The sequence below is a fragment of the Mesoplodon bidens genome (assembly GCF_964165515.1).
Source record: "Mesoplodon bidens genome assembly, chromosome: 6".
In the NCBI taxonomy this organism is placed as follows: domain Eukaryota; kingdom Metazoa; phylum Chordata; class Mammalia; order Artiodactyla; family Ziphiidae; genus Mesoplodon; species Mesoplodon bidens.
This window is the reverse complement of record NC_138162.1, coordinates 73,532,960-73,559,515: the sequence shown is the minus strand read 5'-3', so window position 1 is coordinate 73,559,515 and position 26,556 is coordinate 73,532,960. Positions and strand designations below refer to the sequence as shown.

Here is a 26,556-nt window from a genome sequence, read left to right as displayed (position 1 = left end):
TTCCATTGTCAAGAGATGTTTCTTATTTTTCTCAAAATACACCTAAAGTATAGTTCGATTTAAATTTGAGCATAACCCCATGCAGGCACATTCCTTAACTCCTTGGACATCTCAGTTTTCTAAGACAGTTATCATATATTTTTCAGAAAGCAAATTCTATGCTCTATTCACTAAGGTAGTTATATGAATGGAGAACTCTCTCTTCTATCTTGAACACCTAATAAGAACAAAATTTCCAACAAATGGCCTTTGCCTAGCAGCCCACCTCCCTTCTGAGCAATTACCCAGATCTTTTAATATTTCAAAGTTCTAATCCATGAAACCTGCCCCAAAGATAGTAGCTGTCAGTAAAAGTCCTCTTTCCAGAAAAATTATATACTGTCTGTACTGAGCCTTAAACAGCTAACTTCAAGCATCTGTGGGTGTTATCTTCCTCAATAAAATTCAACGTCCTCCAAAAAAAGGGGTCATTTTTATCTCCGCCAGTACCCACCAGAGTGTTAAGTTTTCCAAAAAAATGTTGATTAAGGTGAGTAATCAATCAATATAATGATAACCATCATTTTTAACTTATGAAGTATTTTCCCTTTGTATTATTTCATTTAATACAGCCTGTGAAGTAAGTAAATTGGATTGTTTAAATAACCTCTGTTTTACAGAGAATAAAACCAAGGTTCTGTGAAATTCCTCCCAGTGACACCAAAAAAAGGACCAAAACTCCTTAAAGAAGTACAAATAAAGCAGCATTTGATAGGCAGTCACCTAGCTGGATCACATACATCCTCCACTGTTTTCCCCACAACATACCCCACATGTGGTCCATGCTGCTCTGCTTGATTAAAAGACCTGGTGTACGAGGCTTAAAGTCACACGAGCTACAACTGGAACACACATTTTCTGTTCTCCTTCTGAAACAATATGCTGAATGACTGTGAAAGATTGCAAAGAACTCTTGCCTATAATCCCTGCTGCTACCCACACCAAGCCTATGGGAAAGAAAGGGACAAAGAGCTGTGGTTCTATCACCATACTTAGAGAAATCTCCATTTCCAATGTTCATCTAATCCTAAACATATTATTTCTGGTGACTGGTTAATTTGAAGCTATATGTGAAAGAAAGATAACTCAAACAAAATAAAAGTAATATGAAAAACTCAGAAACCAACAGTGAAATAGGTTAGGGTAGCTGGTGAAGCAAGAGCTCAGTAATTCTCATGGGGCCGTAAGAGGTGTAATGACCAAGCTGAATTGCTTGGTTCAACGCCAAGCTCAAAAGAAATACTAACGTATATATGACAAGGAATTCCTCAAAATGATGCTTAAGAGAATGACTACATATATATGTATACATATATATGCATATATGTCATGAAAAAGAGATGTGCAACAAAAGAGTTACAGAAGTGATCCAATAAAGTATTACTTATAATAATGAAATAAAGGGACATAAATGCCCAGTAATAAGATACTGATAAAAATTATAGTTTTATTTATATACTTTTTAAAAATATATATATTTATTTATTTATTTTTAGTTGTGTTGGGTCTTCGTTTCTGTAAGAGGGCTTTCTCTAGTTGCGGCAAGCGGGGGCCATTCTTCATTGCGGTACGCGGGCCTCTCACTATCGCGGCCTCTCTTGTTGTGGAGCACAGGCTCCAGACGCACAGGCTTTGTAGTTGTGGCTCACGGGCCCAGTTGCTCCGTGGCATGTGGGATCTTCCCAGACCAGGGCTCGAACCTGTGTCCCCTGCATTGGCAGGCAGATTCTCAACCACTGTCCCACCAGGGAAGCCCCATATTTCTATACTTTTTAATAAAATGGAATCTTGGGCAAGAAGAAGTCATTATATGATGCTAAATATATTTTTACCACAAAAGATTATTACAAAGGAAAGTGTTTATATTAATGAAAAAAGTAAATATAATACTATTATTATAGATCATTATAGATCAATTTGATGGAAAGGGAAACCTATGCTTATGATGTATATGTTTGCCTACAGCTAGAAGGATATATATCAAAATTCCACCCATGGTTGCCTGTGAGTGGTAGGATTCGGGATGACTATCATATACTGTCTTGTGCTTGTCAATATTTTCCACATTTTCTACAATGAGTAAGAATTACATAGATAATCAGGAAAAAACAATAAATTTTACAGCTTTTTATAGGGTGGCCATCACTCAGACTGAACAGTTATGTCCCCATCCAGCTCCCCACCCCCTGTCCCCCTCCCCCGGGCATGACCCCAATACACAAAGCTGATTCTCTCTCCATCTTCTCTTCATCTCTAGATAGCAAAATGCCTTCAGGTTGAACTGTTGCCTCCTGTCCTATCTCTCCTCTTATGGAACACACAAACCAATTTAAGTATCACAAATGAATGTGACCTTTCCAAAGTGTTAAAAGTAAATTCGATATTTCACTAAGCCACTTCCCAACTCCTGTTTCTTTGCTCATCCTGCAAAAAATTATTTCCATAGAAGGACTCACAGAATACATAGTCAAAACATATATATCAGTGCATCTCTAAGATGTTATCTTTTAAGGATAAAAATTTATGCCAAGGAATCAAATATGCCAGAAAACACTGAGATAATGACCCTTCCCTGCCCGACCCATGAAAGGGACTGCACTAGATACATGCATGGCTGGGGCAGCCTGTGCCCTGCCTACCTTCAGTTTCTCCATTAATTATGACTCTCTGCCTTCAAGGCATGGGCTGGACTTGCCACAGACAGGAAGCTGAAGGCTTCCCAATGACATCTACCCCACGAGTACAGTTAATTTTACATGCAATACTCAGCAAGTCTGAAGAGTCCCTCAAGGCATAATCATCAATAGGAAAATGACAGGAGCAGCTTCCCATCACAAAAAAAAATCTCAGGTGAAAAACAAGTTTCCATCTCATGAAAAAATTGGCATAAAAAATGATCCAGGAACTGTGATTTCAGAGTCTCGAATAGCAGCTAGGAGGACAGTGCAGAGACACAAGAGGGGGAAAGGGGGATAAGAGGAAAAGAAAAATGAAGGGGAGGAAGAAGAGGAAGAAACAGAACCCAGAACTACAAGGCATCTCAGCAGATTCCAGTCCCCCAAGAAGAGGAACAGAGGTCCACAGAAGAGAGGTCAAATTCCTTTGCAAAATCACAGTTACAACAGATCTGGGATAAGGCAAAAACTTTGGATTGTATTTCTCCAAGAAGACTACTTACAGAAGATGAAATAATTCATTTCAAACATAGAAATAGACCTTATACATTGCACAGTATTTTGGTTTTATGTCCCCTGTAATATCAACCTTAAGAGATACAAAAATTTGTTTGAGAAGGTAATTTCCCTATTTAATTATCTCCCATGGAGATAGATGTATAGCATTTATTGGACCTACTTATTCCAGCACCTAATCAGACATTGTGTTGAAATGTTATGTAACTCACACATGAAAGTATGTCTTCCTAGATGCATCATAAAGTCTTAAAATTCATGATTTCTATCTTTACTTTTTCAACTCTCTCCCTAAACTTCAACTATTGTATTATGCAGGACCATAAATATTTAAGATACTTGGTTAGATGGGTGAATGTATGGATGGACAGACAAAACAACTGTAAAGCAGCCTTAGGATGCTGCAACACATACACTGAAAAACGAGCAGCTAAGATGGATGCGCATGGAACATCTTATCTTTCTAGGCCATGATATGACCTGCTTCACCAGGAATCAACAGATTAACACACTGGTATTTAGTCACAGAGGCCCCAGAATCTCAAAGTGTGCCTTAATTTCACTCACACTGTTAATACAGCAGGTATTAAACCATTCTTCCCAATTAAGATGATATTATGGCACACACAGTTTTTATACACATTCCCCTACAAAGCTCAAATTAAAAGAGCTGCTTGAGTGTGTGTGTGTGTGTGTGTGTATGTGTGTGTGTGTGTTGTGTGGGCATGCATTCAGTAAGGAAAGGAAAAACAGTCATGAGTGTGATTATACCATAAGAAGGGGAAAAAAAAAAGTAACTTGAGACCTGGTATCTGAAGGAGGTATATTCAGGTTGGCTGCATTCATTGCCCTCTGTAAGCTAGGACTGATCTGGTTGCATGCTGTAGAGACCTGGCTTGCTGGTGGTGAAATGGGTCCCAGTCGCTGAACCATCATGGGACTGCTGGTGACCACTAGATTGTTGCAGCTGCCTTTTCCAATGGACTTGCACTGAGGCCCAAAGCCAAGAGCCCCTAAAAACAAATGAATCAGGTTAGCTTTCATGTCCCTTATATCAGAAATCAGTAAATACACATATGTGCACACATATCAGGACTCATCTATAGAGACAGTCCTTGGATCATCTTTTTTTTTTTTTCAGTATTAGTGACAGAAAAAAGCTTTCTCTAATTCCAATGAAAAATCCATAATGTTACAAACAGAAACCCCTCTATAATCACCACTCATACAAAATATGCTTACATTTTGCTTCTTCTATCTAGAAGTGTCCAGTTATATTAAGAATCATATTTTATCATCTCTTTACCTAAAGGGTTAAGGTGGTAAGTAGATGGGATTACTTGTATCAAACCATGTTTTTTCTAGAATAGCTAATATCTTGAATGACCCAGCAAGGAAAGTTGACACTCCTGAAAAAAACTTGTTTAACTGGTTCATTTCATTCCAAGTCTGGTCTTCCAAAAAGCCTCTTTAAAAGGATATAGACTGGCTGTGACTCTCCAATCTTTATTTTTCCTCTTCATCCTAATATATTTTCATTGGACATACACCCAATTTTTAAAAAAATCAAGATGAGAGAACCCTAAACAAAACATTCATTCTAAAAGTAGCATGTTAACCAAATTTGACATAAATTTTTCATTTCATTAGTAACAATCTTCGAACATAGTAAAATTTGGTACGTATCCCAGAGGGGAAAGGAAAAAAAAGAAACCCTCAAGAATCTGTGCCATTACAGAAACATGAAGAGCAAAGAGGAGAAAGGTAAACACTGCCATGACTCATTTATAAAAAATAATAATAGTGGTTGAATCATTCTAGACAGTCTTTTTACATGGATATACTTTTTCAAACATTTTTTGCAAACTACCTGGTCCAGTCTCAGTTCCCATTTCAAATAAATCAAAATAAATATGATCTCAGGTTTTTCTGGCAAATTGGCTCTAAAATTTTCTCACCAAATTCCCCATCTTGCTCGTTGATATATCTGGGATCAAAGTAGTAGAAAAGCATCACGGTAACTTTCCTTAGCCCTAAGGAGTATAATTTTTTATTTTGTCTTCTCAAAAATTAGGTTAATAGCCAAAAAAATGACTTCTTCATCTTTTGTAACATTCTCTTCCAAGAGCCCACAAACTGAGGATAAACAAGACCTTAGAGTAATCACCAATGCTCTCATCTACGAAACCACATCTCCAAAGTGCTAGGAGAGTCACAGCATCTTTAGCTAGCAGGAAGCCTTCTGTAGTCCAGCCCTCTGGGAAACTAAAATCCAAGTGGTAACTGACTTGTGTCAGTAAACCACACTGAGATTTACTGACAGAGCAGAAACGGAGTCTACAAGAGTGTATTTTCATGGCACCTGTGTCCTTAAGTTTAGGTGCTGGATGCTTAGTTTCTTCCTTGGATACTTTCCAAGATCCAAGAAAGGTCCAAAAGAAATTTCTGTCTGATTTTTTTTTTTCAGATACACAAACCGGAACCTTCCCCTCTCCCTGCAGCTTCCATTTGATGCATTTTCTTGTGCCTTGCAAGATCAGTTATAGATGATAGTCTCTCTGTTTTCATAACTCATATAACACTGTACCATCAGGGCTTCATCTTGACACCAAGAGTAGTGGGTACATTTTTGTGCAATGATCATAAACTTAATATCTTTATAAATTCCAACAAGCTACATGTGATTTGCTTTTCAACCCCCCTTTTTACCTTGGATAAAGGCAGTGTAATGGTTCATATCCTAGCCCAGTATATAAGACACCTGAATTCTATCCCCAGGTTCTATCCCTACCAGCCACTGCTATTAAAAGCAACATTAGATGTCAGGTATTCTGTCAAATTCAGTGTCACATATTCATCTAAGGAACTCATTCGTTTCATGCCTGTTTCCTTCACCATAAAATGGTATTAATATCTACCTCTAAAACAAAGACATATTAGCAGCTGGAAGAGCACACCCAACAAATACTACTTGGTGTCAAAGCACATTAATACATTATTTCATCAAATCTTAGATGCCATATATTATAAGTCATACCATTATTTTATATACCAGTAAGAATAAACTAGTACATGGTGTTAATAGTTTAGAGATAATCTGATGTGAAAATAATGCACACCTTAGCATAGATAAATACCAATAAGATTGCTGAAAAAATTATTTTAACCCTTTTCTTGTTCCTGCTTTTCTCTCTGCTTGGCACAGCCTTACTCTAACTTGTCTACCTAGGAGCATCTCTGTCTTCAAGGTCTTGATTCAAAGGTCATCTTCTCTGTGACTCCCTCTCCCCCACTGCCAACTGGGCAAATCTGACCAATTCTTCTTTTCGTTCCCCCACAGTCTTTCGTAACACATTTGCCTCAGCACCTTCAGGGAACGGAAATGTTTACATGCCTGTCATCCGTTTATACTTTATTGCTTTTTAAAGACAAAGCTCTTGTCTGAGATATCGCTGCTTCCTCAGCACCTAGCCCAGGGCCTATACAGTACACAATAAAGTCTGTCAATGAAGCTAAGAATGAATGAATGAAGGAATGAATGAAAATAAAAGATAGTTATACATGATATTAAATACTGACACATTATTTCCACTGAAGCCCCCCTGGTCGTCTTGTCTAAAACAGTGCCATTTTTCAAAAACAGACTCAAACTAAGTCAATCCTTTGATGTTTCTCCACAGTGTGGCTAACTAGGTCTGAATGGAAGATGAAGCTGTGGGAGTAGTAACTATAAATCCATCTCCCTGGACTAGAATTTTACACTGGTCAAGGCTGCCCTTGTAACCCTATACCCTGGATCCTCACATTCACAGTATTTTCTCCGTCTGTAATAAAGAAACATTAATCCTCCCCTCCCCACTGTCTCCATCATTTTCACTATAACACCTCCTACTCCCAAATTCACTGGTCAACTTGAGCCTCATCTAACCATAGAGGAGTGACAGCTTCTGACTATCACATACGTTTAGCACGAAGCTATATGGTAAATTTCTTGGGAACACGTTATGTTTGTGGAGCAGCTATAAGAATGTTCTGTAAAGTGGCATCATCACTCTCACACAGGGAGGCAAATAACAGTTTGACCAAGAACCACTGTGCTTAATGCAACCATCTAACTCCAATTTTTTTTCATAATGCCGGACAGAATGAACACCTCCAGACGGCTCAGAATTGTGTAGTGCATTGTAGTAGGCTCTGGAGACAACCTGCTTGGGAACCCCCAACCCAGGTTGGTTGTGTGACTTGGGCAAATTACTTAAACATTTGTGTTTACTCTATGTGTTCTCATCTGTAAAATGGGAATAAAAATAACACCACTTTATAAGGTGTTATTGTGCATCTAGTATTAATTACACACACAAAAGACTTCATACATTGCCTAGGGCATAGTAGGTACTTGATGGATGTTAGCTGCATTTTTTGTTGTAGTTGCTGTTGTCATTATTGTTCATGCCTATCATCGCTTTTTTTTTTTTGCTACGTTCTCTTTCTTGAAGTAAGAAGAAAACAGTTCTTTATAATTCCTTGCACAAAACAAGATACAAGTAAATGATACTATTTAATTCTCTACCCATTTCTTTCTGCTTTGAGCCTGGAGCCAACTTTTTTAAAACCAGGTGTCATCACAGACAGAAGAAAAGTTTTCAGCCGGCCAAGTTTGAACATTCCTTGGCTTGTCATTCCCTGAAAACAAACCGTACAACTTTTCTGACTACCAGATGTGCCAACTACTTGTATGCTGGTTTTCATTTTGAAATACTGCTTATTTTTAGAGACTGTACAGTGTTTCTTAAAAATGTGTTTACTGCTCAAATAAGGATTCGAGTGGATGGCATTCTGAGTACTACATATATTCTAGCCAAAAGCACTGCATGCTGGTGGGGAGCGCAAACGTTTTGCATTTCCTGAACTGAGAGGTCATCTTAGCAGGGGCATGTTTTTAATTAACATCTTCATTAGTTGAAAGAGTTCTCTTGAAGTCAAATAGTTGACTATGTTGCAATTACCCCTGCTGAGGCTGCAACTTTCAGAATGATTTATGTTTATCCACTGGTTCCTCTAAAAATGACAGAGATATTGGGGGAACAGAAATAGCATATATATATATATATATATATATATATATATATATATATATATACGTATATATATATATATATGTGTATATATATATATATATATATATATATATATATATATATATATGGGAGGTGGGTAGGGAGAAGTAATCAAAGTTTTTTTTTATTGTAATGGTTCATCAACTGACACTAATCAAATGCCAACCATGAGCTGGGCAGTCCCTGGAGACAATGGTGAGCAAGATAGACAGAGTCCCATCTCCCCACAGAGCCCACAGTCTGCCCATGAAGAGGAATACCAAAGCAACCATTATATAAAAGAGATCCCTGCTCCTAGGTTGAGTCATATGAAATGTCTTTCTTTACAGGTCAAACATGATCAAATAAGAGCAGTTTCTATATAGTTCAACCTAACACATATGCAGAGTGTTTTGGAAACAGAAATAATGCATATCAGTATATGAGTTCTGTCTCACCCACCCACAGGCTGTGCAACACTGAGCAAGGTCCTTAAAAGTCTCTGTGCCTCAGTATCCTGTCCCTAAAATTAGGACAGTAATAGTACCTAATACAGGGTTGTTATGAGGATTGAAAGGGTTAGTATATATTATTATATGCTTTACCATCTCTAAGGATCAGGGTTTTCTTCCCAATCTTTCACTTTAAAACATTTCAAACCTACAGAATAGTTGTAAGTAGTACATGAATCCTCTTTATCTAATTTATCAATTGATAAATTCCATCTGTCGATCTATCTATTCATCTATCCATCTCTGTATATATAAGATTGTTTTAATTATCATTAATTTGTTGAACTATTTAATAATAAGCCATAGATTTTATGCCCTTCACCCCTAAATACATAATCATAACACAATCATCAAATTCAAGACATTTAGCAATGATATAGTACTAGTACATGATACACAATTTATAGTCAAATATTACTAATTATCCCAATAACACACTTTAGAGCAACTGTTTTCGAATCCAGGATCATGCATTTCAAGGAAAGGTTTTGCTGAGATGGAACTTCAAGAATGGAAGAGTAGATCAATGGACACCCGGGCACTGAAGGTTGATGGAAAAGTAGAAAATCAGAGAAAGAAAAGAAGTGAGAGGTAACAGCGCACAGCACAATAGTTAAAAACATGGATTTGTACCCTAGCTCCACCACTGAATGGCCACGTGTCCTTGGGCAAATTACTCAAGCTTTCTGTGCCTCAGTGTTCTGATATCTAAAATAGGGTTAATACTAGTACTTACATCACTGAGTTGTTCTGAGGATTAAATGATCTAATATGTGTAATATATTTAGGGCCTGGCACTTAATAAATACATTATAAATGTTAGTTATATTTTATTAAAGAACTCATTTCTGGTACCTTTCTGATATTTCTAGCACCTCTTTTCCTGAGTGACCAAGGATGGCATGCTGATACCTCCCCACCCAAGGCCTTCCACTCAACACACAGTAGACTTATCCTCCCATCTATGGACTCCAGACTTCAGGCCTTTCCTCACTCCCATCTTATCTTACTCTTAGACTCTCCCCAGCTTTCATTCATATTCCCCCTTAGAACTAGAAATAAGATATTCTTGCATACTAGACATACTAGTTTTGCTATATAGTGTTTTGTCAAATTTGTAATGTTTTACGGCTGAAATACAGTAGTGACAACTTCATGAATACATGTGACTGTGTAATGTGTGTAACGTGTGTAACTGAAATACAGTTAAGGCAAGGGTAAATGACTAAGAACACCAAAGGATGAGAATCAGAATGAAATAGCTGGCTTCTTTATTCAGGGGCAAAGCATTTAAATTTAGTGTATGTTACAAATGCTCGAAACTGCACAAAACTTATGAGAGGTAAGGACTACTGAGTAGAGCATCCTGCCTCCATGGAGCTTACAGCTCTGTAGAGATAAGACGCACTCATCTAGGAACAATCAGATAATGGTACTAGACTGTACAGAATAAAGCATGAGACTGAATCATAGAGACAGGAGTTCAGAAAAGGTGGAAATCACTGTTTACCAGATAATTCACTGAAGAAGAACAATTTTAACCAAAAAGGCATTTCCCAAAGGTCTTCAGGAAGTCCAAAGGTTTTCAGTGATAACAAATAAGGTGGGGTCATGGAGAGATCCATAGTCAAATAGCTTTGGGAAACTCTAATACAACAAAGTTAAACATATCTCTTTACTACAGGTCTTCTCAGAGCCTTTAAAAATTGCAAATGCTGATAATAAATCTCCCAGAGGAGCAAATAATATGCAAAATATATTTGTTTAGGGTACTTGTTTTCCCCTATGACTCAACCAAGACTGGCATACTAAAGAACACTCTTTAGAAAACAATGAGGTAAAACATGAAGGAAAAACGAGCACATGAATGGGAAGGAAATAGTAAGGTGTAGACATGGAAACAGAAGGGAGGAGGCATGGTATGTGCTAGGGAAATGAAGAGAAGTCAGGGTTGCCTGCATGAGGGGGCTTGACCAGAAAAAAGGGAGAAGACAGACTTAGAGGACTTGTTTAATCAGCCTGGTGGGCCTGATTTAACAACTGGACATTATGTATTCACCAATGGCCCCAAACCTGGCTGCACATTAGGGTCACCAGGAAAGCTTTTCAAAAATGCAAATTCATAGGCTTCACTTCAAACCAACTAAGCCAGATGATGCTGGTGTAACTGGCCTGCTGACATGCACCTGGGACCCTGTGCTATAGATAGCGGTGCATCCCACTAGAAGCCAAGTTCACCCAAGATTAATCTGGTGGAGATGGGGAGAAAGGATGGAGGAGTACATGAACCAGAAGCTGGACAAACAATGAGGAGAAGCCCATGTGGTAGTAAATGACAGCGTAAGAAGGCAACGGTTAGGGAAGCAAGTTAAGAGTAAGATTGTGGATTATATAATTGGTTGATAAAGATTTAGAAGATCAAGTTTAAAAAGGAGGAGGAGGTCATATAAAGGCTATTTTTGTAACTCCAATCTGAAATTAATTACTTGATCCCAGATAATAAATAGATTAAATCCTAACCCAGATTAATGAAGATTCCCACGAATTGGGCAATCTCCCACCACTCTGCCCTCAGGAAACCTACCAAGTTTATCCCAGAAAGAATATAACTTTCACACTAACACTCTTCTAACCTTAGTCAGTATTCAGGAATGTTGGCCACAAAGTATGGAATCACCAGCATTACTCATTTTTATTTTATCCCTGCATTAAATGCAATCGTATTTATACTCCGAGAGATTAAAAAATATCATATTCCTTTCTGAACCACTCAGTGCCCTGGATTCCTGGACATGAAGTCTCAGTCTTGCTCCCCACCACTGGGCACTCCTGATAACATGTTATTAAGAACACATAGCTCCAAACCACCTCATAAAGATGTAAAGATATATTAAACAGCATTCCCAAAGTTTATATTCTAAAGTCCCATCAGTCAGCTATTGTACATCAATTATCAACTAATTAGTACAGAGTGCTTATGCTGACCCTTCTGTTCTCTCTTGTAATGATTTGCCAAGTTAACTGAAAGCTGCTTTGCTCCATAGAGACTCTTAGTATAGCAAGAGTGTTAAATAAAGTTCACCAACAATTAGCCTAGAAAACCAAAGAGGAAATGTAAGCACATTTTACTGCTTTTCCCTCAACAAATTTTCTAACAATCCCATGAGAAGAGAGTGGATATATTTGTTAAACAAGCAAACCATTACTCTGAAAAACTGAAATACCAGTACTGGCATAGTTCAGTAATTCATCTCTCACTGATCAGGTATTCTTTTATTGTGCCCCTGCTCTGTGCTACAGTATATACTCTAGGGAGTGTGGATATACAGAGGGGCTAAACAATTCTTGCTTACCATCTAATTTAGTAGGCTTACATCAAGGCTTACACATGGGATTAATCTGTGAAAATATATGAATTCAAGGTGAAATTATACTTACTCTATAAAAATAGGACTTCCACAAATATAAGAAAGGATGAGAAAAAAAAGGAGGAAGGAAGCATACTTAATGGGAGAAAACTGCCTCAGTTTCCCAAAGCCCATGAACAGGTCACATTTATTAAGCACCACCTGTGGGCTTGGTGCTGTGCTGTACTAATGGAGTCCCAGGCCATTGGGTTTTCCCCTAAAGAGCTTCTGAACAGTTGGAAAGAGTTTTAATCAACAAATGAAACAATTAGGAAACACCCAATCTTTTTCTTAATTGAATGAAAGATTCTTTAAAATTTATAGTGTTTTACAATTTTCAAAAGTTTCACACACATAATTTCATATAATCCCATAATAACCTTATTTCCCCTATCCCTATATTGCCCCCACTTCCCTCTTCCCACTGGTAACCACTAGTTTGTTCTCTATATCTGTGAGCCTGCTTCTTTTTTGTTTTATTCACTAGTTTGTTGTATTTTTATATTCCACATATAAGTGATATCATACAATATTTGTCTTTCTCTGTCTCACTTATTTCATTTAGCATAATGCCCCCCAAGTCCATTCACATTGTCACAAATGGCAAAATTTCATTCTTTTTTATGGCTAATATTCCATTGTGTGTGTGTGGGTGTGTGTGTGTGTGTGTACCATATCTTCTTTATCCATTCACCTGATGATAGACACTTAGATTGCTTCCATACCTTGGCAGTTGTAAACAGTGCTGCTTTGAACACTGCGGTGCATGTATCTTTTCAAATTAGTGTTTTGGGGGGTTTTTTGGATATATACCCGGAAGTGGAATTGCTGGGTCATATGGTAGTTCTATTTTTAGCTTTTTGGGCAAACTCCATACTGTTTTCCACAGTGGCTGCCCCAATTTGCATTCCCACCAGCAGTATAGGAGGGTTCCCTTTTCTCCATATCCTCGCCAACATTTGTTATTTGTGTTCTTTTTGATGATGGCCATTCTGACAGGAGGAAACACCCAATCTTAAACTGAGTTGCCATATGCTGAGCAAAGAGATAGATCAAACAAGAAAAAGATCTGTTAAACTGGAGGAGGCTTGGTGGAGGAGGTGAAACTTGATCTGAGCCTTTTAATGGCCAGAGGGCGGTACAAAAAGGGGGTTTGCCAAAGTGAAGTGAGGAAATGTACTATGAAGGCATACGGAGGCAGCATGGGGAAGTGGTAAAGGATGGAGCTACTAAAGCCAAAATGGCTTCACTTACCAGCTCTGTGACCTTGGGCAAGTTCCTTAACCTCTCTGTGTCTCTGTTTCCTCACCTAGAAAATGGGGATGATCATTGTACCTACCTTCATAAGGCTGTTTGGAGAACTAATAGGTCAAAATATGTAAGCACTTAGAATAGTGTCCAGCACACAATAAGTACTCTATAAGCCTTAAGTATTCATGCTCTTATTAAAGCATTCTTAGATTACACAGGCCCTCTAAGGCTAGGCCCTCCAAGAACTATAGTAGGCTTTTAAGCATGAGTGTGATGTGATGAGGGACTATGAAGAAGACAATTTCACTCTTTTCAGGACATAAGAAAGGTAGGAAGATGTTGCTTTGAGCTCAGGATGCAGTGACAAGGCCTGGACCAGGTTGAGCAGAGGTGAATAAAAGGGACAGAGTAACCCCAAATTATCTTATGAAGAAAACAAATAAGAGGGGTGTTGAAGGGACTGTAAGAAGTACTAGATTCCAGACCCTTCTCCATAAATTAACATCGTGTTTTCCCTAGGCTGCTTTTCCCCTCTAGGCCAACCAAAAACAGAGACTGGAAGAGAAATGGCAAAGCTGCCCACTAGTAAGACCTCTCATTGTATGGAACAATGACTGGGACCCCTGCCAGAGAAGAGGTGCTCAACAAATACTTGTTGGGTGAATGAATAAAGAATATGACTTCTAAGGCAAATATAGTTCAAGGACACAAATAAAATTGAGAAGTTCCCTCTTAAGTGTGAGTTGTGATACAGAAGAAAGAAAGACGGAGATCCCTGGTGAACACAACTGTTCATACGTCCTTATCTCTAAGTTCCTGAACAGCTGGAAATATTACTAGTTTGCTGCATCTCTGCTTACTCCCTACACACACACATGACTTGACATGAAGGGAGAGTAGTCTAAGGCAGTCAATGCAAATCAATGGAACTTTTTTTAGGACCTAAGAGCTGGTTCCAAGGGAAAATCCCATTCGATCCTTCATAACAGAGATAACTTCTTAGTATCTAAAAGTCACAACTTACACAGCCATCACTAAAAGCTACTAGACTAACTTCTTTTCCACCAAACAGTAATTCTGCAGAACTGTCCAAAGAGATACATACATATCATAATTTTTTTCTGTTACACATTCTACATAGGCTTGCAAGTTCAGATGAGATGCCCAGAAGCATCCAACCCAAAGAAATGGCAGTTATGGAGATTACATTCTCTTATACTAAAAATTAAGTCACCCATATTTCTAAGAACCAGAAAATGCCCGGCTTCCTGCATCCAGAAGTCACACAGGTTGTTCAACTGTCTCATCAACCAGATATCTTTTGCTTCTAGGCTTTAGATTCTTGACTCTGGGCTCCAAAGTCCATTCAGCAGCCCAGGTATATGCAAGAAAATTTGTTGAGCTGCTACTTGTATTTTGTGCTCCTTTGTCTCAGGGTAGTTATTATAAAAGGGCTAAAAGTAGACACTGCTTGATTTCGCCCTTTCTTCTAGTCCTGTGGGGAGGCCTAAATCCACTGAGATTACCCAAGTGCTCTGAGTACCCATGAAGAGAAAGCCAGGAGAAGGGAGATTGCCCAAAGTCTGGGAAGAATATCAGTTTGACAGTCCCCCATGTAGTGAGGCAGATCTCAGAGAAGGCAGTGAGGGTGAAGAGAATGTCTGCAATGGCAAATGTACAAAGGCCAGGCTCTAGGTCTAGGGGCTCCCAGCTCTTCAGCTCTGGCAAAGCTTTCTGTGCCCAAGCAATGCACAAGGAGCAGACTTCTAGAGGCCATGTAGGCTTGGTCAGCAGGCACCTCAGCATCAACCTGGACCAAGAACCAGAAAAGCTCTTGGTATATTCTGCTCTGCACAAAGACCCTGGGATCTCGTCTCTCTGGCAAGGTATTAGGTACTCCAACCAACAATGACTGAGATTAAATTTCAGGGTACTGGAGTCTGATTTGATTTCAATTAAAGGAACTAATTTAAAGAACGCTTTCAGTTATACGTGAGTTGGTAGAGTAAGTCACATCCACTACAGATTCAATTAAAACTGGAGAGATTGGAAGGCTGAAATATCTACCCTTTGGCTCAAGCAACTTGAAACTTGTCATTGTGTAAAATTACATAACATTACCCCAACTACCAAAATATTTTTAAAAATTTTAACATCACAAGTCTCAACACACAGGCAATCTGACTAAGGCCTACATAGTACAAGTTCCCTGTGTTTCTTTTATTTAATGGCATTTTTGAACTTACAAGAGAACTAGAGTAATATAAGCACTTCTGTAAATATAATTGGGGCATGAGTTAGCATTAAAGTAATTGTGACTGTTTTATCTCTATATCCTACAGGTGCTAATTCAGACACTATATCAACAATAACTGAATTAATAATAATGAATTTAGGTCAAACAAAAAAGAACACCAATTCCAACCCAAATTCTTTCTCATCAAAACAAAAAAGCAATCATAATACAGATTGATGCCAGTATGAAAACAATCTAAATTAAAAGTAGTGCTTACCGCAAAAAAAAAAAAAAAAAAAAAAAAAAAAAAAAGTAGTGCTTATAATTCTTTTTGGATCCATCTCCTAAAGCAAAGGTAACAAAAGCAAAAATAAACAAATGGGACCTAATTAAATTTAAAAGCTTTTGCACAGAAAAGGAAACCATCGCCAAAATGAAAAGACAATATACTGAATGGGAGAAAATATTTGCAAATGATATGACTGATAAGGGATTAATATTCAACATATATAAACAGCTCATACAACCCAACATCAAAAAAACGAACAACCTGATCAAAAAATGGGCAGAAGAATTGAATAGACATGTTTCCAAAGAGGAAATACAGATGGCCAACAGGCACATGAAAAGACCCTCAACATCACTAATCATCAGGGAAATGCAAATCAAGGCCACAATGAGCTGTCACCTCACACCTGTTAGGATGACTGTCATCAAAAAGAACACAAATAACAAATGTTAGCGAGGATATGGAGAAAAGGGAACCCTCCTACACTGTTGGTGGGAATGTAAACTGGGGCAGCCACTGTGGAAAACAGTATGGAGTTTGCCCAAAAAACTAAAAATAGAACTACCATATGACCCAGCAATTCCACTCCTGGGTATATATCCCCAAAAAAACCCCACAAAAAACACTAATTCGAAAAGATACATGCACCCCAATGTTCACAGCAGCACTATTTACAACTACCAAGGTATGGAAGCAATCTAAGTGTCTATCATCAGGTGAATGGATAAAGAAGATATGGTACACACACACACACACACACACACACACACACACAATGGAATACTACTTAGCCATAAAAAAGAATGAAATTTTACCATTTGCAGCAACATGGATGGACTTGGAAGGCATTATGCTAAGTGAAGTAAGTCAGACAGAGAAAGACAAATATTATATGATATTACTTACATGTGTAATCTAAAAATGCAACAAACTAGTGAATAAAACAAAAAAGAAGCAGACTCACAGACATTGAGAACAAACTAGTGGTTACCAGTGGGAACTGGGAAGAGGGGAGGAGCAACATAGGGGTAGGGGAAAATAGGTTACTATGGGATTATATGAAATCATGTAACAACTTTTGAAAATTGTAAAGCACTATAGACTTCAAAGAATCTTTCATTCAATTAAAAAAAAAAGTGGTGCTGGGCTTCCCTGGTGGCGCAGTGGTTGAGAGTCCGCCTGCCGATGCAGGGGACACGGGTTCGTGCCCCGGTCTGGGAAGATCCCACATGCCGCGGAGCGGCTGGGCCTGTGAGCCATGGCCGCTGAGCCTGAGCGTCCGGAGCCTGTGCTCTGCAACGGGAGAGGCCACAACAGTGAGAGGCCCGCGTACCGCAAAAAAAAAAAAAGAAAACAAAACAAAAAAGTGGTGCTTATGTTCTCCCTAAAGTAATACTTTTAAGGAGTATTATTATTTATCTGAATTTGAATATGAAAGCTGAAAATAAATGTGAATAAAAAGTTGAATGCTAATTGAATCAAAAACATTTCCTAAATAATTTACAAATTCTTAGAAGAGAATTAATAAGAAATCATAAGCAACATAAAAGATTCCTATGGCTTTAAATGTAAATGGGAAGGAGAGAAATAAAATTCCTCCCCAATTCTCCAAAGGTCAATTAAGTAAAGGCCTTCATTTGGTGGTTAGATACCTCCTCTTTTGACTGCTCCAGCTGAATCAAAGTATAAAGTCTGCCGGAATTTGTTCTTCTCTTTGTTCTAAACACCCGTAACAAAACAAAAATAACAAGGAAAGGCAGAAGTCTCACTATGATCTTCTTGCACAATGAGAGGAACATGAACCTTGATACAAATCTACAGTTTGAAATAAAATATTACATAAATACCTGTGAATCACTGGGTAATATTAGCTACTTACAATGAGCAGAAAAATTATAAAGGTATTGCTAAAATATTTTCAATAAAGAAAACTGTTTAGGCAATCACCTTAGTGAGGTCATTCTAAGTCTAAATTTTCAAAATGGAGTCAATATAATTTGCTTCTAAATAAACCTACTTAGATAGTAAGTTTAATAAAACTACATAAATTTTAGCACTTAGAGATATGCATGCTTCAGAGTCATAGTACTTTGAGAAATCAAGTTATATCTTAAGGCTGAAGAAAGTGAGAAAATAAATCACTTTCACCAAATTTCAAAGGTATCCCTTTCCTTTCTTCTCTTTTATAGCTGTTAGGTACTAGTTAACCAAACCTACTCTCCTAGGTACTGATCTTGTGAAGAATCCAGAAAAAAAAAATTATAAAGGGAGTTATCTTTTCTTTGGTCTTCTGCTTTCAATCACAGCAAGCTAGCTATGGTGAAACCATCACAAATTTCAGAAGAGATTTTGCTCCATGTTCGAATTCTAGGACCAAGCCAATGAGAAAAAAAGGGAATGGACAACTTCCTTCCTCTTTAAACACAGTAAGCACCTTTGTTTGGAAAGACTCTCCCACTATCTTCTTTCAAAAATGTGTTAGTCAGAGTGGTCTGGGGGAGGGTGGGAAGATGTGGCAACTGGTATCTTGTTATTGTACTTCAGTAGAGAAAGTAAGGGGATGAAGACTGAGAAATCTTGCCTCATGAATACTGGATGCTCTGTCATCTGACACCAGTAGCACAAGGAATTCTAGTAACACCTCCCTCTAGAGGAGGAAAGAATGGAGTCCGAAAAAAATTTGTAAAAAAGACATATAATTCAGCTTAACTGACTTGCTTTTTGACACGTAGCCTTGAAAAGAACAATTTTACCTCAGAAACTTGGCAAATGCAAACTGATTTTTTGATAAGTTTTAACACGCATTTTACTAAATGCAAGAATAGAGAGTGAGGGAGAGAAAGGCCAGGTATCCAAAGACAGGGAGGTTGTCAGGTTTCTCTTTTCTGTGTCATTTTTGTTTAGTTGGTCAAATGAAAATTCAAAACCATATAATTAGATGGTTGTTTATACATGATTAAGCATGAGCTCATTGGACTTTACATGCCAAAAAGTCAGAGATGTGGTTAAGGGCAAGAAGGAATTATTAATAAAAGGAAATAAAGCTGTAATACATTTTTCACTTATGAATAAAAATAATTCAAAGTTCTCTAGATGGAAAAAGAGGAAGAAAAAAATCAACCGTGAGTAGGGGCAAGAAACCAGATAATTTTATAAATGGTTAGAATTCATGACATGTAAAACATAAGCCACCGGTACAAAAAAGCTTTTCCTCCTCTATGATTCTAATCCTATTTTTATTTCTTGTAAACATAATTCACAATGAGAATATAACAAAACTTACCTGTATTATATTTCTTTAGAATTGTTCTGGGAAATATTTAAGCAAGAATATGTTGTTCATTTAAAAGAGTTACTTGTTCTCTTCATAACTGTCTTCACCAGTAATCCTCTCCGGAGAAACCAATAGCTGTCAGCTCCCTTGAAAAAGCCAAGTGTCTCTCATTTTTCACAAATGCAGAATTTTTCTTCCCAAAATGAAGTGAGCCCATCAAAAGCAAGGTTTAAATGGCCATAACCTTCATAAAGGTAAGACAGACTTTTCCAGATCCCCCAGAGAATCTTAGATTGGGGCTGTGAAAAGTGGTGAACCAATTTCTCACAGAGATCAAACACCAAGCTATGGATGAGGTCAGTGGGCAAGTCTTTCAGATGACAGAGAGAATGAACTGATCCAGGATCAGACTACTTACTCCACCTTAGGTAAGGTTTTCAAGTCACTATTACAACTTCTCCTTACTGGGAAAATACACTGCCAGAAAACTCCAGAGATGGTTCAACTGTGTGTGCTATTTTCTCAATCAAACAACTCTTTGGGTTGCCAATGCTGTGACTGATGTGCTATTACATAGTAGAACCAAATGATCAGAATGAGTAAAGGCCACAGGAAGCCCAATACACAGTCCTTAAGACTGTGGCTAAAATGAATCTTAATAACATTCAAAAAGCCCGTAATACCTAAGAATTAAACATTGACTTTTATAGCCTGACTGTGAGAGCAAGGCCTCCAAGTCGTATCAATTCCTTTTCTGTCAGAGAGACCTTCAATCTCAACCTTTCTTTCTCTCCTCTCTCTCCTCCCCTCTTCTCCTTCTACCCCCAATTCCCCCCCCACACACACACATACACAGATTATGATCATCAGCCAGTTCTGACTCCCAGAGCTATCTTCAATCCTGTACATCTCTGCCCACTGGAAATTGAACAAAATATACTTCACTTAAACCTATATGATGAACTACAAAATATGGAAATGCCTAAAAAGCTCATTTCCAAGAAACTAAGATGATCATAGAGTGCGTATCTGAAAGGGCTCAGATATTTGAGACAAAGCACGATACTCACAACTAATTTGGCAATTTTAACCTACAAAGCCTCATATATTATCTATGTGTCTTTCATAAAATATGTACTTTGTTCTAAAGATACTTTTTAATTATTGACCTAATTTGGTTAAAGTTCTTAACATACTCATTTAGTGTTAAAAGCCACCCAAAGCTGAGGTAAGAGCACACTTTCACAAAAACTCTTTATGAGTCAGAAATTAATAAATTTTTGTCTTTAATGCTGCAGGAGGGGGAAAATCTTGCTAAATTAATACATATTGATTATTTGAAACAGTTTAATATCTACTATAGTTCCAGATAAGAAATGTGATAATTTATTCCTAAACAATGTGTGGCATGTAACTCAAAACTGCTTTTCATCAATAATTAATATTAATAATTAACAAGTATAAACAACAAAAATACCTTTTGGAAATGTTTCAACCTGGCCCTTTCCTCATTCCACAGTCTGCCTATTGCACCCCCTTTACCCTCTACGTGGGGTTAATAACTAAACTTCCCTCATCTCTGACATGCAACACTACCCAGCAGCAATCTTCCCAAGAATGCACGCACAAACACATAAGATTGTAAAGAACAAAAGTCTTATCAGAGTCACCTGAATCTGGCAAACGGATTTCTAAATTAGCATCTGCAGTTTCAATCCACTCAACAGTGAATTAGGTTTTTCTGCAGTAAGGACAGAACCCTGAAGAAAGTTCACCTCAAACACCTATTCTCCTACCTAGAGATGAAAGGTCTTATGTCTTTAATACAGGGATTAGCCTAGTAATAAAAATTAAACAGTACTCTAGATAACCATAGTGGAAGAAGAGGATAATGCAAACACCACTCATTTAAAAGAGGCCAGAACCAACGTACCAGGATTCTATGTGGCACTCATTCTGAAGAGCATTCAATTTGACTTTTAAAACTACATTGCTCTTCTTTCTCCATTGACTGTATGCAGAATAGCATCTTCAGAGTCAAACACATTCACCGTTATTGGTATAATCAAAGGTGTTTCACCCACCATCTGCCTCTTACTTTTCTAGCCACCCTGCCCTAGCACTCGACATCTCATCCAGCCATTTATTCCTTCACCAAACTGAACGTTATGCAGGTAATATCCTAAGTTCTTAAAGTTCAACACCATGGTATATTTTCATTTCTCACAGCAAATACAAATTCTACAATCCCTAATCCCCTTCCCCCGCATACCTCCATTCCATACTTTACCATTATTCTTCTTGAAAAGTCATCAGAATCACCAGCAAAAGCACCTCATGCTTAAGTTATTCATGTTCCCAGGCTGTTTGGTCACTGACATTTAAAAGTGTTACAAGTAAGAAGTTCTCTCACTGGGGAGCTTCCATAGGCAGTTTGTGTAAAAGTGTGGGGATAAAGGTGTTTACATCTTTTCCTTGGCTGGGGGCCTCAGACAGCTGTGCAGAGAGTACTTTGCATACATTTCCAGGTCTACCTGCTCTTTGCTTTCATAAAGTATGCGCAGGCCTTGTACATTCAGGGACTGCTAGCACGTTCAGCAAGGGCTGGTGTGCAGAGAGGAAAGCATGTAACAAATGCAGCCTAAGAAACAATGTCTCCCTTCAAGTGGAACCGTTGGTGAAGTCAGCCAGCACTGGCCAGCGTGAACAATACTGGGCAGGTCATTAACCTGCCTGGTTCAGACAGCGATGAGCTCACCCACCTTTCTGGAAGTGCTATTTTAGCTGCTGAGTTTATACAAATAAAACCCATAATTTTCTAATGGCTAAACTAGGAATGTGTTCGAAAATAACTAACTCTCTGAGAACCCTGCAGAAGCCACACAGGGAACTCACGAAGGTGTGTCTGCTGTTGTTCAAGTTTGCACACATCTTTATAATCGCTACACATGTATTACCTTGAAAATAAGCAACCACACAAGTAAACCGCAATTTTTTAAAAAATTAGGTGGTTAATGCATTGTTTTCTCCCTCTCTCTTTTTTTTTCTTTTGCATAGGAAAGAATAAGTTAGTCGTTAACTACACAAAGGAGTTAACATTTAACTTTGAATACTGAGAATGCTTTAGCTCTCAACCCTCCCCCCTTTTATTATAGCAAAAATAGGTTCAGGAAAACTCTTACTAATTATCGCAGACCCTAGATGAGATATGGCTATATCAGTTTCCTTGCTGCACTCACAGGAGGCCCCAGTTCCTTCATACATACTCCATTCCAGGCAGCTGGGAATCCCTGCCCACTGCCCCTCAGGGCCCACAACTCCCAACTCCCACCGTTAAAGACCAGCTAACATGCTACCCCCTCCTTGAAACAAACCTTCCAGATTCCTGCCTCCTATCCCAAGTTTAAGGTGCTTTTATTCCTCCTCTAAAATCCCAGGTAATGTTATTTTTGAATCTTTTGTGTTACTGATCACTTCTACATTATATATTACCTGTACCTATATCTTACCTTTCCGCTTTGTAACTGGCAGGAACATGAGGATAGAGAACTTACCTTATCTACCTTCATCCCCAACCCCTCACCCCCAGAGTACCAGGCTACAACGATGTTGTGCTCAGGGCAGACACTCACTAAATGTCTATGGACAGGTAATGCCCATACCTTTTATTGTTAACACTGAGCCACTTTCCACAGGTAGGTGGCAGGAAGGCTAAAAGGAAAAAAGTGTTTTATTATTCAAAATAGGGAGATTGCTGGGAGGCCCAGTGTGTGTGGGGGGGAGAGGGCCTCTTTTCTGTTGCCCCTGCCATTCCTAACCTGTCCTCCTCTCTCACTCCCCACAGGCTGACTCTACACCTCATTACACACACAGTTCCTCCCCATGGACACAGCCCTTTCCAAACTGTGTGACTTGTCACCTTTTCTGTGAAGCCCTCCATGGAAACAGGAGTATAACAAACTCCTCTCCTCTCCCTCTTCTTAGCTATTCATAAATATCACAAAGGAGACGTAGAGGTTACATAGATATCAACATGGTGATCATACTTCCTCATCAAGAACTTATACTTTACTACTACCGCTGCTACTACTACTACTACTACTAATACATCTATACATTAAAAACAAAATGAGAGGGACTTCCCTGGTGGTGCAGTGGTTAAGAATCCACCTGCCAATGCAGGGGACACGGATTCAACCCCTGGTCCAGGAAGATCCCACATGCCACGGAGCAACTAAGCCTGTGCGCCACAACTACTGAGACTGCGTTCTAGAGCCTGCAAGCCACAACTACTGAGCCCGTGTGACACAACTACTGAAGCCTGCACACCTACAGCTCATGGTCCACAACAAGAGAAGTCACCACAATGAGAAGCCCGCACACCGCAATGAAAAGTAGCCCCCACTAGCCACAACTAGAGAAAGCCCGCACGCAGCAACACGCAGCCAAAAAAAAATGAGAGCTGACATTAGTGGAAGATTTACTTGGTACCAGGGGAGGATGCCTGGCTCTATACTTGGATTAACCAGTCAACTCACACAATAACCCTGATTATTACCATCCCATTTCACAGAGGAGACAACCTGAGATTCAGAAAACACAGTAATTCAATGAGAGTGAGGATTCAAACTCAGGTAGCCCCACTCCAAAAACATGCACAGATGTCCATGAGCTCATACATCCTTGACCACCACCCTCCACACGACTAGACAGATAGTACAAAATGGGGAGAAGAGACGACAATTGGAAACTGATTCTTCCCTCCCAAAGCTAGAACAAATACCACCCACAGCCTCCAACATCTTGGTTTCCATATATAAGCAAAAGTGAGGAACAATACCTTAATTTGTTCTTGTAGGTGCCATAAAAGGTGTCATGCATGCAAGTATAAATAGATGACATTATTTTAACCTTTATGGTAGCAGATAAATGTCCATTATATAACCACTCTCACTTTCAGGAATTTTTGATACATAACATCAACTTCATTTCTTCATTCACTCAGTCAGGGGTTAAATTGCATAGAAAGAGAAGGTAAAACAGAGATCAAGAGAATTACAACACAAAATGATGTCTGTTAAAAAAAGGGGCGATCAAAAAGCTGTTGGAACATTGAGGAGACAATGATGATGATAATGATGACAATATTTAGGAACACAATACGAAAATAAGCATCTCCATGAATCTTACTATAGAAGGTATTTATTGATTTTTCTATTGATTAATAGTCTTAAGTGTGCACAATTCATCAGGATATATATTAGAGATGTAAGAACATGATAGGCGCTTGCATGCGCACACGCGTGCACACACACACACACATACAGAGGAGCACAAAAACAGTTACACAGTGTGTCAGGTTCAACAAGAAGTAAATATGAGGTGCTTGAAGGGTAACCCTCCCATGCAGTTCGATAGGGCCCCTTTCTACTAGAAATCTCAACCTTAAAAACAATATAAATGAAGCCTTTAAAGGAATCTTTTCTAAAATTCTGCCTTAAAATTTCATCTTTCAAAACTGCACTGACCTAAAAGCAGAGTCTAACCAGCCACCAACTGTCCCCAGGCATGCGGCTGCTCTCTGCTTTCGCTATGAAATAAAAATATTGACATAAGGAGGAGAAAAATGTGGATGTACGGTGGGTGGGGTCAGCAGTATGGAGATGAAAAGGATCTATGCCTGCTGGAGCCAAGTCATAAGGCCAGGAGGCTAAGTTTGGTCTGTGGCTTTGTAGCTGTGTGAACTTGACCAAATCTCTTAGACTAAACGTCCCTGCCAAGCTTAGCTTAGTGAGAACATATAATGAACTATCTAGCACCTGGCTGGCACAAACCAAATACTCAGTAAGCGTTAATTCCCCTTCCTACCCACAGATCAAATCTGAAAACCTTTCACCTCTCATAATATAAAAGACTACCTTCAAACCAGAATAGAGGATGAAATCATTTCAAGAGTTTCCCCCATGAGAAAATGATGGATCCATGCTCCCACCATGCTTTGCATTCACAGATTTATATGTCGAGAAGGAATAATAGAGATCATGGTTCCAATTTCCTTACAGATGGTAAAACTCAAGTCCAGAGAGGTAAAGTGACTTATCCCAGGTCACACAGCTATTTAATTGCAATGTCAGGATAAAAATCCAGGTAATCAGCACCCAACCAATCCCACTTTCTACTGTATTCTACTACATTCATTGGACTTGCTTAATAGTGCAAATACCTCTGAGGGAGTCAAAAATGTCTTCTGCATTCCTCCAAAGAAGATATACAGATCTCCAATAAACACATGAAAGAATGCTCAACATCACTAATCATTAGAGAAATGCAAATCAAAACCACAATGAGGTATCACCTCACACCAGTCAGAGTGGCCATCAACAAAAAATCTACAAACAATAAATGCTGGAGAGGGTGTGGAGAAAAGGGAACCCTCTTGCACTGTTGGTGGGAATGTAAGTTGATACAGCCACTATGGAAAACAGTATGGAGGTTCCTTAAAAAACTAAAAATAGAACTACCATATGACCCAGCAATCCCACTACTGGTCATACACCCTGAGAAAACCATAATTCAAAAAAAGTCATGTACCACAATATTCATTGCAGCTCTATTTACAATAGCCAGGACATGGAAGCAACCTAAGTGTCCATCGACAGATGACTGGATAAAGAAGATGTGGCACATATATACCATGGAATATTACTCAGCCATAAAAAGAAACAAAATTGAGTTATTTGTAGTGAGGTGGATGGACCTAGAGTCTGTCATACAGAGTGAAGTAAGTCAGAAAGAGAAAAACAGATACCGTATGCTAACACATATATATGGAATCTAAAAAAAAAAAAACACCAAAAAAAATGGTTCTGAAGAACCTAGGGGCAGGACAGGAATAAAGACACAGACATAGAGAATGGACTTGAGGACAAGGGGAGGGGGAAGGGTAAACTGGGACGAACTGAGAGAGTGGCATGGACTTATATATACTACCAAATGTAAAACAGATAGCTAGTGGGAAGCAGCCGCATAGCACAGGGAGATCAGCTCGGTGCTTTGTGACCACCTAGAGGGGGTGGGGTAGGGAGGGTGGGAGGGAGATGCAAGAGGGAGGGGATATGGGGATATATATATGTATAGCTGGTTCACTTTGTTATAAAGCAGAAACTAACACACTATTGTAAAGCAATTATACTCCAATAAAGACGTTAAAAAAACTGTCTTTGGCTTTCAAAATAGAATGAAAATGGCAGATGGTAGACTC

At 38.6% G+C, this 26,556-nt stretch overlaps 1 protein-coding gene across 5 annotated transcripts in view; it reads right to left on the bottom strand.

Moving 5' to 3' along the window:
• Positions 1–26,556, bottom strand: part of GLIS3 (GLIS family zinc finger 3) — a 526,603-nt gene that overhangs the window by 340,578 nt on the left and 159,469 nt on the right. For 4 of the 5 annotated variants that reach the window (XM_081236440.1, XM_081236438.1, XM_081236439.1 and 1 more), the window contains one exon: positions 4,036–4,243. The exons of the other annotated variant lie outside the window; for it this stretch is intronic. In XM_081236440.1, the coding sequence (XP_081092566.1) occupies positions 4,036–4,243 (208 nt within the window). The remainder of the gene's footprint in view (positions 1–4,035; positions 4,244–26,556) is intronic. 5 annotated transcript variants of the gene reach the window in all.